Source organism: Myzus persicae, unplaced genomic scaffold, assembly GCF_001856785.1.
Source record: "Myzus persicae strain clone G006 unplaced genomic scaffold, MPER_G0061.0, whole genome shotgun sequence".
Lineage (NCBI taxonomy): Eukaryota > Metazoa > Arthropoda > Insecta > Hemiptera > Aphididae > Myzus > Myzus persicae.
Genome location: NW_019104266.1, coordinates 1,143,505 through 1,161,529, shown reverse-complemented (window position 1 = coordinate 1,161,529; position 18,025 = coordinate 1,143,505). Strand labels below are relative to the sequence as shown.

General features: G+C 29.0%; 2 protein-coding genes across 2 annotated transcripts; one reads left to right on the top strand and one right to left on the bottom strand.

Moving 5' to 3' along the window:
• Positions 1 to 2,352: 2,352 nt before the first annotated feature.
• LOC111040649 (WEB family protein At1g12150-like) lies at positions 2,353 to 8,890 on the bottom strand. Its single transcript, XM_022324630.1, has 4 exons — positions 8,829 to 8,890; positions 4,696 to 5,106; positions 3,583 to 3,910; positions 2,353 to 2,432 (listed from the first exon to the last, which is right to left on the bottom strand). Exons 2-4 carry the CDS (start codon positions 5,086 to 5,088, stop codon positions 2,353 to 2,355), a joined length of 801 nt encoding a protein of 266 aa, XP_022180322.1. The 5' UTR covers positions 5,089 to 5,106; positions 8,829 to 8,890.
• Positions 8,135 to 10,998, top strand: LOC111040697 (cytochrome P450 307a1-like). The gene is made up of 3 exons (XM_022324705.1): positions 8,135 to 9,177; positions 9,301 to 10,098; positions 10,165 to 10,998. Exons 1-3 carry the CDS (start codon positions 8,799 to 8,801, stop codon positions 10,509 to 10,511), a joined length of 1,524 nt encoding a protein of 507 aa, XP_022180397.1. The 5' UTR covers positions 8,135 to 8,798; the 3' UTR covers positions 10,512 to 10,998.
• The last annotated feature ends 7,027 nt before the right edge of the window (positions 10,999 to 18,025 follow it).

The following is an 18,025-nucleotide window of genomic DNA, read 5'->3' as shown; positions in this document are numbered from 1 at the left end:
TACTACTACTACTACTACTACTACTACAACTGCTACTACTTCTGCAAGCGCATATATTGGAATCAAACGACATAATATTATTCAGGTGCTGCCCTGATCTACTTATGTTTTTGCGCGGGACCAGCGACGGCGGCTGCTGTGAATTTCGCGTTTTCGCGTGTGACCTACGCGCGCTCCCGTTTCGCTGTTGCGTCTGCAGATATTATACGAAATATTGACAACAATAATAATAATACTATGCATTTTTATCGGTTCATAGATTTGTCCTCAATAAACGAGACCAATGTCGAGTCGCCCACAGTAAACTCTCGATAATCCTCGGACGTAGTCTTCTGAGGAACTATCTGCAGCAGTGGTTCACCCAAACGGGTATCGCCCTGGGAACCATCTGTTGTTGATGTTCCGCAAAAGGGGCGATACTCGTTTGCTTACTGCTAATGCACAACTCAACTGCGCACACGAATTTTTAATACCTACGATAAATGACCAAAACGTATGGGACTCGTTAGCGTACATAAACTATAGTAATAGAGTAATACGTCATAAAGCCTAACAAAACCCAAAATAACTTACAAAAATAATTGTACTCTACTTCGATGATCAACTTTGAGGGTGGTTTCTGGGAATAAGTTGGATCTAGTTGGTACTTTGGGAGATCAAAAATAAAAAAATCTGGTATTTTTCAAAATAACCAAGAAAAAAATAAGGAAAACTGAAATTTTTAGACAAAACCGGTTTTTGTATAAATATATCTAAGCATAATATTTACCATATAGTTGTGGGTGCGAGAGAAGTACATATTTATTTTATTATATATGGATGTCTGTATGTACAATGTATTATGGTACCTACGACAAATAGCATAAAATGACTGTATACTCAATGTTGATAAAACTAGATATGTATAACGTTGCTAAAGAAGTAATTATGCTCGTACCCCAATGATTCGGATAGTAATCGGAGATTGTTATTAAAAATCACAGTTAACTTATAAGCTATTTAAAACTATGTGTTAACTATTCATAAAAGTTAAATTATACATTTTTTCTAATTTATTTATTTTTAGGCAAGTATGTACAATAAATTGTTATAACATGAGCGCAAAACTCACTTTAATATAGTGATTATAGGCACCTACCTTATAATAACGTGTTATTATACATTTATTTAGCTTGAATTTTAGATCGAATACCATTTTGTGCATAATAATAATATAATATACATGATAATTAATGGTTATTGATTATACAGTATGTAAATTAATTGGAAAGTCAGTAGCTTTAATTCAAAATGTATCAGATATTTTAGGGCAGTTTCTTCAATGTTATATAATATGACTAAAAGCCTCTCTTGTACAATGTTTTAAAATAAAAAAAAATAAAAAAACCCTTTGAAATTCTAAAATAGCCATTTTATAGAGTTATTTATTTTGTAATATGGAGAAAAATCAAATTTTAAATCCATTTAATTTTCAATGGAACTTTTATTTTCAAAAATACAGCATAATATTATTGTAAAATTGTATGGTTTTCTCACTTTGATAACTAATTTGCTAATCCAATAGACTAAAGAATACTCAACTCAAACTATGCTAGTATAAATGGCCAATATGTTCTAATAATTATTATTACACAACATTGCAAAGTAAATCAATAATATACACTCTTTATCAACAGTAAAAACAAATATATTTTATTTATAGACATGTTTTGTCTTCTATACGCCGGCGGAGAAAAGTTCTATGAACAGCAACCTCCATGCTATTATCAGGGAACTTGATGAAGCAAAACAAAATGCAATAAATTAAATGAGACAAACAAGAATTTGAATATGGACTTAAAAGCCACAAACAAAATTCTATTTGACACAAAATCATCTGTCAAACATATGGAGGAACCGTTTAAGATAAAGCGAGAACATTAATCATCAAACAAGTTGGAAATAAGTTGTAAAAAAATTGACGACTTAGTAATGCGTTACGATAAAGCCAAAAAGGACTTAAACGGTGAAAGAAGTATTATCAAAACATTTTATGAAAAATAAAAGAATTAAATAAAACAAATGAAAACACTCACTTGGAAACAAAAACAGTTAAAAAAATTATATGACTATTTATGTTTCATGAAGGAAAAAAATTAATGAGTTGAAGCAAGAAAGTAATTGTAAATGTGTGGAAATAAATACAAATAAACTCAACGAGAGGTAATGTCAACTCAAACATGTGTATATTGTCAGAGAAAATTAACCAAATCGAAAAAAGTCGAATATTCTTGTTCAAAAAATATAACCGAAACTAATACTTGTTGTCAGAAAGAGAAAACCAAAAGTTAATATTTGCTGCAGATTGATAATTTACACGACAAGTATGTGTTGCGGTGCATCGAACAACGAAAAAGTTGTCACACAAAAAGATGCCACAAAACCGAATGGATCTAAAAATAATATTCATAAAACCTTATTAAAACATTTTAAATGTGAACTAGTCTTTACAACAGATAGTCATGAACAATTAAAGACAACGAAGCTAAAATAAATGTTCCTACTTAAATTAAACTATAATGGGTATAATGTCAAAAAATATGCTACACAATAAATATAATTGAATAGTGAGACTGCAGAGTTCACTAAAAAATTATAAACTTGTTAGATAGCTTAATTTTTTCGAAGAACTGATCATGTAATGATTTAGTTGATTGAAGTGTCAATGAATTAAAAATTTATGGAAATTTAATAAAAATATACTGAAAAATAAACTCAATGAGAAAGAATATTAATTTTCCCTGATTATAAACTATAATCAGAAAAATAATGACATTCATTCTCATAAGTCATCAAGTTTATTTTTCGGTATATTTATATTACATTTTCATAAATTCGAAAGTCATTAATCTTTATCTTCAATCGACATAAATCATTACAGTTCTTTCAAAAAAATTAAGCTATCTAACAGGCTTATAATTTTTTAGTGAACTCGGCATTCCCACTATTCAATTGTATTGATTGTGTAGCATTTTTGTTGACATTATATTTATTATAGTTTAATTTAGATAGGAACATTTACTTCAGTTTCATTTTCTGTTATTTATATTTAAAAACTATTATGTAGTAGAGTTCCAAGCTCACATATCAAATTTTTCAATATGGTTTTATGAATATTACCTTCATTCGGTTTTGTGTCATCTTTTTGAATAACAGTTTTTTCGTGTGCACCACAACACGTATGTGTCGTGTAATCTTCACATCTACAACAAATATTAAGGTTGGTTTTCTCTTTCCGACAACAAGTATTAGTTTCGGTTACATTTTTTGAACAAGAAGATTCGACTTTTTTTTCGATTTGGTTAATTTTCTCTGATAATATATTCATTTGTTTGAGTTGACATTCCCTCTCGTCAAGTTTATTTTTTAATGTTTTTATTTCCATACATTTACAATCACTTTCTTGCTCCAACTCATTGATTTTTTCCTTCAAGGAACATAAATTGTCATGTAATTTTTTAAACTGTTTTTTTGTTTCCAAATTAGTTTTTTCATTTGTTTTATTTAATTCTTTTATTTTTTCATAAAAAGTTTTGATTGTACTTCTTTCACCGTTTAAGTCCCTTTTGGCTTTATCGTTACGCATTTCTAAGTCGTCAATTTTTTTACAACTTATTTCCAACTTGTCTGATAAATGTTCTCGCTCTAGTTTAAACGTTTCCTCCAAATGTTTGACAGATAATTTTGTGTCAATTAGAATTTTGTGTGTGGCGTTTAATTCCATATTCAAATTCTCGTTTGCTTGATTTAATTTAGTACATTTTGTTTTGCACTCATCGAGTTCTCTACTAACTGTATGTAGCTCCTGTTCTTTTCCTTTAAAATTAGTCTCCAATTTTGAAATCATACTATTTTTTTCTTCTAATTCCAACTGAAAAAATACAAATACAAATGTGCAAATAACTTATCAACATCATTATAAACTATAAAGTGTACTGAGTATTCTATATTATTCTGATTGTAGATTCGATTGTCGTTAGCTTTACGCACCTACTGCACGCTTATAAAAAAAAGAACCAAATTTCAATGGGCATTGAGCTCTATAATTCCTAATGGCGTAAATTATACATTTCTAAATACTGCAGTAAAAGTAACATGGATTAAATCTGAAGTTCAAAGCATAATAGTTCAACAACGTTTTTCTTTATTATTATGTATGATTAGTGACAGTGAAACAAGTCAAACAGCTATATTCAAAATTGTTGTTCGATCAAATAAGGTGAAGATGATCAAATTACAGTCAAAACGTCAAATAAAATGCAGTTGTACCAAAGTTAAATATGTCGGTCAAATTAAATTGTGCTTGAAAATTAGAGGTGAAAATCAACTCCAACAAATAATATTTGTGCATACAATATACATAAACTTTAAATGGCATCATCATAGAATAAAATAGACTGCCCCAAGGGTTAAAACTCGAGAGTATCTTTTTATAATAAACCGGTATACCTATATTGTATATTATAGTATTGAAATACTTATAATATTATATTTTGCTTTAATTTATTTAATTTAATGCTTCATAAAATACTGAAATTGATGTATAGATTATAATAAAACGATTACAAAATCTAAAATTATTTTACGATGCCAATTTTCGTTACAGTTATATTATCATTCGAAAATCATGAAAAGAGATTATTTGAGAGTATTTACTTTAGTTGTACATAGTTCATTCTGAACACATTTCAAATTGTTTTCGGAGTCTGCTAACTCTGATTGTAATTTGTTTTCACTGCATTTTAGAATTTTTAGTTCGTGATCTATATCACTAATTTTGTCTTCTAGTTTCTCGTTCCTAAGTTCACATTGGTATTCTGCAGTTGCAACTTTCTTAAGCGTTTCGGTTTGAATTTCATAGCTAGATAAGAGATCTTCGAACACTTGTCTACTTTGAATTTTCATTTCATCATTATTTTTTCCAAATTGTTTGTATAATTCTCGTAAGTCATCTCTTTCACGAACCACTGACTCAAAATCTTCTAGCTTTTTATTTATGTGACATATATATTCCTTTTGATAGGCTATAACATCTTCTAAATCCTGCATTGTTTCTCCGGAGAACCTCTAGATAAATAAAACCGTATAGGCATAAGTATATTGGATTTTATATTTTAAATAATACTGTGTATAGTTATAGTTACTTTGTAAACTTTATTAGGTAACGATAATATTATTTTAGAATAAAATTAATATTAAAATATTTTAAAATCAACATATGAATAAAATAAATTTATAAATAAAGTGTCTAATATGTATTGGATTGTATAAACAAGCTAAATATTTTGTTGCCATGCTTTTAATATTAGTAAACAAAATTACTTAAAATCAAAAAAATACAACATCGGTGAAAAGATAATATATAAATTCGATTTATTGCGTGTTAACATTTTCAACTAGAAATCAGAAGAGTGATTTGTGAATGCTATTCTTGAACCGGTATAAATTAATGATATTAAGACTTAAACCCATTATTCGTATTATTATGTGTTATTGCTATAATGTATTATATATTATATTATAGGTACTGCAATTAATGCTGTTAATGACCAAATACACGGGTAGTTATTGTTTTAGACCAGGTATGCAAGTGAATCTCAGATTCTATAATTTAAAAAATGATTTAGACATATCAATCTTAACATTAAAAAGCGGGTAAGTGGATGGCAGGTACAGAACATCCCTGTAATGAATTATATTCAATTTGAATTTAATAGTACAATATCATTGTATACGAAAAATGATTCTGAACAAAAACGGTTTGTCAGTCTAGGATATTGTACATTGCTATTACTCATTAATTACTATTTATACGGTAGCTGGTAAGTTGAATTAATATTATTCATAATAATATTATTAAATTATCAGTGATGCTGGAAAAATATTTAAAATACTCATGTAAAATTGGGCTATTTTAGAACCCAATTACAACAAAATGACAAAAATCGTTATGCTTAGTGTTGATGTGTAATTTTGTCCAAATTTGAACTTACAATGTCTATAAAAAATAAATGTATTTATAATTTTTTTGTTATGAAAAAAAACTGCCTTAGTGGAACTTTGTTTTAAATTTTCAATCCTTAGCTATAAAAATTGAAAATTTTATACATTTTTAACTAAAAAATCATTTTCGATTTTCAATTTGATAAATGTTGTGAAAATTTGAACTTTAAATGCTTATAAAAAAAAATATCGTGCCTATGTTTTTTAAATATTTTTCAACTACAATTGAAATAATATATGAGGAGTCTTATATTAAATTTTTATGTTTTTTGACTCAATAAATACAATTTTATTGACATTTTAAGAAAAAAAATATGAAAATACAAATTGATAAAATAAACATATGGTGTAATTGTCAAGTTCCTACAGTTATTTGTTTGCGAATTACAGCAAAATAAGAAAATCGCTATATGATGAAATCTTCATGAGTGAATATCCTAAGTTGTAAAAATTTCAAAAATTTCAACTTCACACACGCTCCTAAAATTTTAACTTGACTTTCCAGTAGAAATTTTATTTTTAATAAAGGCAGGCAAACTTATTACAAAATTATTTTTGAGGAATCTTGTATAACATTTTTAAATCTTAGTTACAAAAAGAAAAATTTTAATGTATTTCTAACGCAAAATAATTTGATAATTTTCGTGATTTTTACAAATTTTGTCAAAATTCTAAATTCAAACTCTCATAAAAAGTTATTGTGGAATTACGCTTAACTTTTTTTTAATTTCCACTAACAACAACTTACGAGAGACTTTGTTTTACATTTTCAAGTCGTTTGACTGAGTGAAACATTTTTATCGACGGCAGTTTTGAAAAAAACAAATATCAATCGAAAATTTCATACGCCCATAAATAGTTCAACACAAGTCAAAATATTTTGAAAATTGTATGGTGTATGGAAAATGCTGACACAAACATTCTGTGAAAATGTCATGATGTTGCCATGGTTTTTGCGTAAAAATTCCCGTTTTCCTTAATTTTTTTTTTGTTTTTCCTGTCGAGTCATGTATAAGCGACTAAATATACTCAAGCATTATTCTGTTCGCCGAGTACACGAGTCATGTGAGTTTGGTTTCATTTTTAATTTGTATTGTTAAGTACCTGAGCTGTTTTGGGAATAACCAAACAATGAGTGTGAACTGTTTGGTCACCGGCTTATGTACGAAATTTTTTCATCACAAAAATTAATGAAAACTAAAAGTTTTTACTTGAATTCATTAAATCTGTATCCTATACATTTTTACCTGTATAGGTTTTATACAATTATATTTAATATAAAGAAATTATGACTTCTTTCGTTACTTAAAAATTACAACAATAATAAATATAAGTATATAGGAATATGACAGTTTATGAAGTTAGCTTATCAAAATTTTTTTTTCCGCAGTTTCCTAGATAACATGAATAGGCTATCTAGCCAAAATAATAATGATATTATACAGCACACATTTGGCATTACAGGATTTTTTATTGTTGCAATATTTTTCAAATGTTTAATTTGAATTTGGTTGCATCTTTTTCAAAATTTGAACTCTTGATGATATCTAATTGATTTAATTCCATATGTAACTGGAAATTATAATGATTTTAGAGATGATAACTGATAAGTGATAAGAATGTTATAGGTATACTAATTTGAATAATTTGTATTTTGAATAACAAATAGTTTTTAGTGATTAACAATCTAAGTACCTAGACACTTCACGTACTATATTGATTTATGTGATTCAGTTTACCTACAAATATTTTAAAACGAGAACTCAGTTTACCTATAACTTATCTAAAACTTCTACTCAGTTTATCCAAAAATACATTAAAAACATCAGAACTAGATTTACCAATCCTTGATAAATAGGAACCTACAACCTATTACGCTACGTTACTGCCTATAATTCATACAAAAATAAAACTGTCAATAAGAGTATTTTTTTAAATATATTTATAACTTATAAGATTTATTTTATAATTATATTATATTTATATTATCTTGAGTCGATTTGTTTAGAACGTTTTTCTTTTAAAATTGTAGATATGTTTTTATGTATAGTTTGTAGTATTAGAGACAACCGGTAACTACAAGTAATATTTTTATGATATTGTAAACATATATAGTAGGATTCTACAATATTAGGATGTATATACATAATTGCATTCATCAGCTAAACTTTAGCAGCAAGGGTAATAATAATTTAAAATAATTATTGAATTAAACATTTTGTAACACACATTATGTTAGGTTAGGCCATTTGAGTAGATAGGTATTTAGCGTGATGTTTTGTCCTTTTTTTTTTTTTTACCAAAGGAGTTTTAAACATATTAAAATTAAGTCTAAACGAGCGCAACATCCGTGTATAGATTACGTCATGCCCGATCAAAGATGGCTGTTTAATATGTACGTCTAGCCGAAGCGATGGGTTTTACATATTGTAGGTGAACACGCTGGTGGGCAACAGGATGAAAGGGAAAAATTCTGATTTGCAATGGAAATCACTTCGATCTGCCTTATTGAATGCTCTCAGTCAGCTGATGCTGGTCGTGTGGCTATTATAAAAGGAAAAACTGTACGTGACACACCAATTGTCGAGCGCAAGAGCTCCGCACACACGTTTAACAGCCACACCAACAACACATACACACACATTTGAGGCTTGAGCTGTGCGATTACCGACGATTAAAAAAAAAAAATTAATTTTAACTAAACAAACCGAAACAATTCTAAAAGTATTTAAATATAAATAATAATTATTATTATAATGGAGTTTGTATTCAGTTCTTTAACGTACTTGTTGCTCTTCGTGTTAACTGCCGTATTATTGTTCCTGATTCGAGATGAATTGAAAACGAAACAAGTGGACCACAGCACGGGTCTCGTCGATCCACCCGCTCCCAAAGCGTGGCCGATAATTGGCCATCTGTACCTGATGGCCCGGTATAAGGTACCGTATCGAGTGTTCGATGAGATCATGGCTGACTTGGGATCCGTTTTTCGCATGGATCTGGGATCGGTTCCGTGCGTTGTCGTCAATGGATTAAACAATATTCGAGAGGTGTTAATGATAAAAGGCGACCATTTCGACAGCCGTCCTTCATTCCGCCGGTTCAACCAGTTGTTCAAAGGCGATAGAAACAACTGTAAGTATAATTTATCCGGTTAAACGAAAAAATAAAAACGATGTTTTGTTATTTAAAACTAAATTCAAATTAGTAGATTTTTTCAAATGTCATATTTATTTTTATTATTTTTTCATACAATAGCTCTGGCGTTTTGTGACTGGTCTCAGCTACAAAAAACCCGACGAGAACTACTTAGAGCTCATACTTTTCCCAACACCACGTCCAACATGTATACAAGACTGGACAAGTGTTTAAAAACCGAACTGGCCGATTTAACCGACACCTTAGACACAATGGCTGACACTGAATGTGTAGACGTCAAGAACATGTTGCTTCATACGTGTGCCAACGTGTTCATGTCGTACTTTTGTTCCACCCGATTCTCCAGATCCTACGACAAGTTCAGAGACTTTATCCGAAATTTTGATGACGTGTTCTACGAGGTAAACCAAGGAGCACCCTGTGACTTCCTGCCCAGTCTGATGCCGCTGTACCACTGGCGTTTCAAAAAAATCAGAACATGGAGCTCAAAAATCCGCAATTTCATGGAAACCGAAATATTCAATAAGAGGAAAGCTGCTTGGGTGCCGGGCTCCAAACCAGTGGATTTCGTGGACAACTTGCTCGATGCCGTCACGCAGCCCGACCGGGACGACGGGTTCGACATAGACATCGGACTTTTTTCGCTAGAGGACATAATCGGCGGTCATGCGGCCATCACGAACTTCATTGTCAAGACGTTGGGATTCCTGGTGGACAGACCGGACGTGCAGCGACGCATTCAAGAGGAAGCTGATGCCGTGGTTCGGGCTTCCGGATCTGTTGGCCTTTCCGACCGATCTCAGATGCCGTACACCGAGGCCGTCGTTTACGAATCACTGCGGCTGATCGCCTCACCAATCGTACCACATTTGGCCAACAGAGATACTTCGGTTGATGGTAAGTCCTTACAAACGACATTCCGCAAACGTGCGATCGATTTTACTCACCGTTTTATTTTTACAGGTGTCCGGATTCCGAAAGGCACGACGGTGTTCTTAAACAATTACAGTCTGCACATGAGCCCGGAACTGTGGAACAACCCCGAACACTACAGCCCGGAAAGGTTCATAAACGCTGAAGGGAGGTTGGAGAAACCGGACTACTTCATACCGTTCAGCGGTGGAAAACGGTCGTGCATGGGATACAAGTTGGTGCAGCTATTGTCGTTCTGCACAATTAGCACGCTGCTGAACAAGTATACGCTACTTCCGGTCGAAGATGTATCGTACGACGTGCCAAAAGGGAACCTGGCATTGCCGTTTGTCACTTTTCCCTTCCGACTCAGACCCAGGAACTTCCGGAAACAGTGAGTCGAAATCTGCTCGAAACGCAGGTGATCCTGCAGTGGACACGAAAATGAAGCGCTTTCAGCGACACGGATTAAGCTTTTGTGTGTGTGTGTATGTGGGTGTGTGTGCAAATTTATATTTGTGAAAAATGTGTGTGCATGGCAATTATTTGATGAGTCCTGCGTAACTTTAGGCCCACTCCAATTATTGGGTTAGGAGTGTGTGGTTTTGCAGTTACGTAAGACGACAACGTGTAATAGCTATAGCTCGTCCATCCTTATTAATAGTAATAGCGATTACTGATTAATTTTTAGACCGGAAAATGTTACCAAGATAGTTTCAAAATAAATTATTTATGTTGATTACTTTATTTATTTATTATTTTTATTTAAGTCGGTATGATTTAGTAAAAATATATATTATATCGATTGTTTCATAGTGCGATTTGTGAATTACCTTTCTAGTCTTAAAATAATATAAAGGTCGCAGAATTTAAAATTCATTATTGTTAGAGAAAATATTTTTTAAAAAAAATTATAATAATTTAGCTAGGTTATGTAAGACTTAATAAATTTTTTTACGGATATTTAATATTTGTGCATAAAATATACAGTGAGGGAATAATTATATATTTTAGAACAGGGTTTGGCAATCTAGATCCCGCGTGCTCTTTGGCAACTCTCAATGCGGTCTGTTGGCATGTATCAAAATTTATAATAATATTTTGAAGTCTTATCGGTAGTTTACGTGATCTAATTTTTTAGAATAAAAATAATGCAGTTTGTTGAATGTAAAATAGTCTGTCTCTATTTTGATGTCCATATGAAAAAAGTTTACCCGACGCCGATCCCTGTATCAGAATATAAGCCAAAGATAATTTATTGTTATTTCTGTTAATTTTGTAAATATTTATTGACTAGTAAGTTGTAGTTTATGTGAATACTTGTGCACATACTTTTATATTATTTTGTTAATAATTGTATTATTCGATATTATGCTAAGAACAATTTGAAATGTATGATTAAATAATTCGTATAAATATTACATTTATACTATAGAATTTGTGTGTGTTAAAATCTAGAAGATTAAATTGTTTACTAAATGTACTATAATATCAAACACATGTATGCATCTGCGTGTATGCAATAAATATGTTTATGATCTCCAAAAAATGTTTGACATTCTTTAATAGCTAAAAATAAACAAATAAAACAACTGTTTCTTATCAAAAAATGTATGATTTAATTTTGACATATTTTATGTAAGTATTGCTGTACATTTTACAAACTCTGAATATACATAAAATGACAAATATTTGACTGATTATTGATTGTTGATGAAAAAGTAAAATTATTCGGTTGAAAAATGTACGACATTACAATTTTTTAAGGCAATTTATAGTTTTGAACTCATATGATTTTCAACGATGTATAACATTTTAAACTTAGCATAGTGTTTACTATTTATAAATAAATGTGTTATAATAAATATATGTATCAATAATATAGTGTATTCTTTATAAATATTATGTAAATTATGTTTGTCCTTGAAAATGTCGATTGCAATAAATATACACAGTTTAAGTAAAACCTTGATGTTGGCAATTAATTTCCTAATTTATCGCTGCTGGAGATGTGACCACGTGTGTGTAGATACAAATGATAATACTGTTTGTGTTTGAAATAATTATAATAAATGAACTCCGGTTGTCAAAAAATGATAGATATCTCAAACTATAAACATAAAATATACGCTGTGTATACAATTTAATACCTATTTCACATTTGTATTAAGCTGTTAAATTGTACACATTGTTTCAGACATATAAGAAATATTCAATAAAACAGTAAATAATATTACAATAAATCTTCAACATTTAAAACCCTTTATTTCAACTATTTAACTATAGTTAGGTAGATATAATAAGCTTACATTAATTAATGACAGACGTCTTACCCTTGGCAAACCTTGAGATTTGAATAATATTAAATATATTATATGTACTTATCTTTATTTGTTGATTTAAAAAAAAGATACATCAAAAACTTCATATTACAAATGACTTCAATTTAATTGTGTGAAAATGTTAAGCACCGCAATTATAAGCACCTAATCCACAGCCATAACAATAGATTGTATTTTATCTAGTTAATAAATAATAATTTCATAAAAAATATTAGGTATAGTTGAATTGTTTATGCACTTGTGCATCGATATACGTTAAATCCATGTTCTACTAATGAAAGTTGTTATATTATCATAATTATTATTATTATTCGAATATCGTATACTGTTACGTAATAAACGTCTGTCTGCGAAATGTAAGTTTGCAAAAGCTATTCAAAATAAATCGAATTTTAAATTATATTTTCGGAAAATAATGATGTAGTCTTCTGCTCGTACACAAAAGGACAGCACATTGCAACGCTCAGATCACATTATTTTTGCAACCGAAATGACCAAGGACTGAATAAATTATACATAATTTAATGTTTAAGATCGAACGTCCATCTTCGATCTTCGTTTGTACATAAAAAGAATGGTATATAAAATGTAATCCACGATAGTCGTTTCTGAATATATTACTATAGACGCTAACGCTTACATTGCTAGTCGCCTAGATTTGTTTTAAGCATATCAACGATTACTCTCTGTTATACACTGTTTAATTTTCTATTGCGCAACAAATCACATCGTTTTTTTTTTTCATATTAGAAATTCATTTCAAACACGATCACTCAATAATTGAAAGTATTCAATACCTAGCAAAAGTAAAGTCGTATGTTATTTTCCGAATGGAATGTATAATTTAAAGATAAATTATCATTAAAACCACAGGTACTGTAGACTAGAAACATATCAATGCATTACCAAAGTTGCTCGGATATTCGGTCTGGAAGACTGAAACATCGAGTACAGTATAAAATTAGGTATTGGTAAATTATAAGCGGATTATGCACGACTATATTCGAATAATGACTTTTCCTGCCACTTTATATCGATTATAGACATTCTCTTAATTTACACGATTTGGTTTGATAACTGTATAGTAGTATATATTGTGATTTACTGACCGAAATGAAAGTATAACTTAAAACGTTTTGCTTCAATAAAATAGGGCTTCAAATTTACAAATTTAGAGTTGTGTTATGTTAATTGTAAAATATTTTTTTCTATCAGCAATAGAAACTACAATATTTTTTTTTTTAATTCAAAACTAAAACACATTGGACCATATTTTAACTATTTTATAAACTATAATGTATCGTTTAGTAGGTAGGTATTTGATTTTAATTTCTAATTAGTTTTTGAACCTATATATAGTATGCTTATAATATAGACATATAGTAATATACCTTTAATGTCACTGTTTGGCATTCATTTCAAGAGAAGTTTTAATTAGCCTAATATAAAAAAAAATGTTTTCGATCAGTAACTAATAAGTAATAACTAGTAACTACTGTTGAGATAGGTAATGTTCCTACATAGCACTACAAGACAATTTCCACCGGACAATAATACATTCGAACAATGTAGTGTAACTGAATCCACTACTACGCCTGAAATTCATATGAGTATGGTTTTAATAATATTTATTAGGTATGAAATCTTTGTATAGCACATCAGTGAAATACGTGTTATATTTTAACGTACGACGAATGAAATGTTATTATTAGCATTTTGTCCGTGTACAGCATACACATTTTAATAACTGTAAATGTTTTTTTTTTTAAATGCTCAGAGTCAGTGTCACATTTACAATGCATTTATTTTGAATTTTAAAAGACCACTTTGGGTCAGCTAGGATTCGTAATTGTTGACCCTGTTTAACAATAGGCTTGTTTGTAAATGTTGTAATGTCAAACATTGCAATCACACGTATTGGTCGATACATTTTAATACATTTGGTACTGTATACATTTACAACAAATAACGCATAAATGATTCTATTATAACTATGCATTTTGTTTCAACAATGCATTCAAGTATAATTTCTCATCTACCAAATATTAAAACATTTGATTTTAGAAAATTAGCGAGCGTAGGATAATTTTTCTTAAAACTTTACTTAAATATATAGGTTGGTACCTAACCTTCTATTTTATAATTTTACCTTTGGTTCGAATATTTTTGAACATATTCATGAATTCTCAACCTCATTTCTTATGTAATATCATATTATGCGGTTTTTATATCTCTTCCTCATTTGAATTGCCCCTGATTACAATATAATCCGATGCTCGGGAAATAGATAAGTGTTACAAAGTGAAAACTGAATAGCACACGATGACACGAAATGTACAGGACTATTTTGAACACGGCATCAAAAGATAATCTTTGTTTCTAAATTTACAAAATGATGAATATATGTGTGTATATGCTATAGGTACATATTATAAGGTGTACAGGTGTGCATAATACATGGATATTTCTACATATATACATAATATCATCTAAGTACCTATATAAATTGTGTATGTACCTATATTATAATCAATATACAATTAAACGCATTTTAAAATCTTAACATAGTAATAATTAAAGTTATTTTTACATATACACTGTATTACAATGTAATGCTTACAGATAGTGTATTATAGGCCTGCGTATATACTTGTATACAATTTAAATTATTAAATTGTACTATTTATTTACTATTTATTTTTTTTTCAAAGACGAAATTTTTTTTTATTATTTTAAAGAAGGTTACCAACATATTAATTGAGCAAACAAAAATTGATTAGGTGCAATGTGCGGCGTCAACATTTTGGGATATCCTGTGTTAGAACCTATCTTGAGCATATTTCAAAGAGTTTGAAATTATTGTTTGTTGGACGGAGAGATAAGTTTCATATGTTTGAAAAACGGTGGAGTCATCCTCTCCACCAGGAATCCAAGAGTGGCTCTGGCGTGTCCTACACAATTTTTATATTAATAATTATATCATAATAATGCATCTATTATCATTTTCTAAATAATTTATAAGTTCTTTAAGATGATTTGAATTTCCACAACAGTCGAATAGGTATTTAAATTTCCATTCGTATGACATGTACATTGTATACCTAACCCAATATTATTCATTTTGTATAAAATTATTTAAATTTAATATTCCGCATTAATTTTTCCAAGGTTTAAATTGTATTTTATCTCTCATATATAACATTCTCTAATGTATTAAATATTTAAAATGTTTCAAATTCGTTTAACATTTCTTTATTATGTGACGTTCAATTTCTTTTCTTCAGTAGTTTTGAATTTTGCGTACTCAGTTGGTATTATTTGCGATTTGCAAATACAATATATTTACTTTTATGCTACAGAATATATATTTACTATATAGTAATTTTAAACGATAAGAATTTTATAAAATCGAGTTAAACACGATTCTATTAATATACATTATATTTCTGTGCGTTTTGTTGTATACAATAATATATTCATTGTTAGAAAGTAAAACAGTTTCATCTGCAATGACGAGTGAGTAGTGACTAAACGAGCCACATGATGGTGTTCATCATAATAATATTGTCTCGTGTCAACCTTGCATCATTGGATGGTAAGATAAATATAAAATACCTAATAAACATTATATGTAAAATATAACAATATTTATGAGCATAATATATGGATTATTATATATAAAAAAAATTCAAATCTTCATAACGAATTATCAACACTTAACCTTGGCAATGACCAAGTCTTTAGGGTACTAAAAAAAAGGGAAAAATACAGTCGACATTCCATTCATGAATGTGCATGATAACTATGATGTGATCGAGGTCAATTTATTTTGAATACAAAATATACATCAGTTTTCTACAGGGCGATCATTTTCTCAAATATCATTTCAGTGGTTTTCATAAATGTTATTTTGTACCATTTGATTAGAGCACTACATTATTGAAATTAATTATTTTCTATCTCAGTAATTTGCTTTATAATATTATTATTAAATAGCAATCCAAATTTTTCCAAGCGGGAAATGCATTATTCGTAAATGATATTATAATGATGAGAGTATTATAGATGACGATTTATAATGATGACATTTTTGTTTCTCCCACAAAAATATTGAATTTATTTTAGTGCAAGGTTCTACTCATAAGTTGTTTGACAGCTTTTAAAGTGTAAAAATATAAAAAAAAAGGAAATGCAGAGACATTATTTTTATTAATTTAAACATATGAAGAAGTTAAATATTTCAACAAAAAATAACAATTTCACTTGAATTTATATAAGTAATTTAATTTTAATTTAAAAATATTAACTTCAGAGGCTTGGAACCTTAGAGACAATGAAGTTTTTGAAATATTTATTCTGATTTTATGTACCTGTAACACAAACTTATTTAGTGCACTAATTTACGGTATGACTTAGAATAATTAGACATATTACAATATTTTTGATAAAAATCAGTTCTACCCACTAAGTTAAGAAAAAACTAATAATACGTTTATAAATACATAGATAGAAGTAATTAAGGATACATCCTTATTCTCCACTCGGTATATTTTTTTGAATGGTATAATGATTTATGAATTCTTTTTTTAATGCATTGATGAATCATGATAAAAAAATTATCTTTAACATAATATTTACCTGGATTCTATAGGTACTGTTTGTAATTGTAATATCATATCATAATTGTTTAGACAATTTTCAAAAATGTATAAAACAAATCGTTTAGACCATACAACCCATTTTTACCCTGTTAAATTATTTAACACATCTATTACACTGACCTATTTCAATAACGAGCTATAATATACAGCATAATATGCGAGTTACAGGTTTTATTTCTACTTAGTGCTCTGGAACATATTTTTCTCGAAATGTTTATGACGTGTATGTACCTGTAAATTAATGAACAAAATAAATAGTTTATTATTTGTAACCGTTTGAAGTTACGACAATACGACAATAGCTAAAAACTTATATAAGTACCCAATAATCAAGAATAATACTATTATACCAGTTATATTAGCTACTTCTGGCACGTATTTTCTTATCAAAACTTTATTTTAATGTTTAAACACATAAAAATGAACTCGGAAGATAAATGTTGCAGAAAATGATCACATTATGTTTTTTTATGTATATAAAGTGTTATAACTGCTGTATGGATAATAATTTATTATTTCAAATGGAAAATTCCATTAGGAATAGGTTTCAATTATATTAAGGTTGATGTGTTGAAGAAATGACATAATAATTGTAGTAGTATCCCTCTTTGTTACAGAATCTTCAGAATATTGTACTAGTGTTTATAATAATATTTATGACAAAGTATTCATCTGATGATGATTTTTCATTTCTTCAATTCTGTCATCCTTGACATATGTAACATGTCATATCAATTTATTTTTCATATAAATATAACAAATTATAAATAAAAAAAAAATGTTTTTAGAATTAAATGTTATTAATTCACGTTTAAGGTCATGTAAATCTTCCCGAGGTGAATGATTTAAAATTTAAATACTAAAATGTTGACTTTGTAAGACGTCAATATAGTTGATAAATAATATATA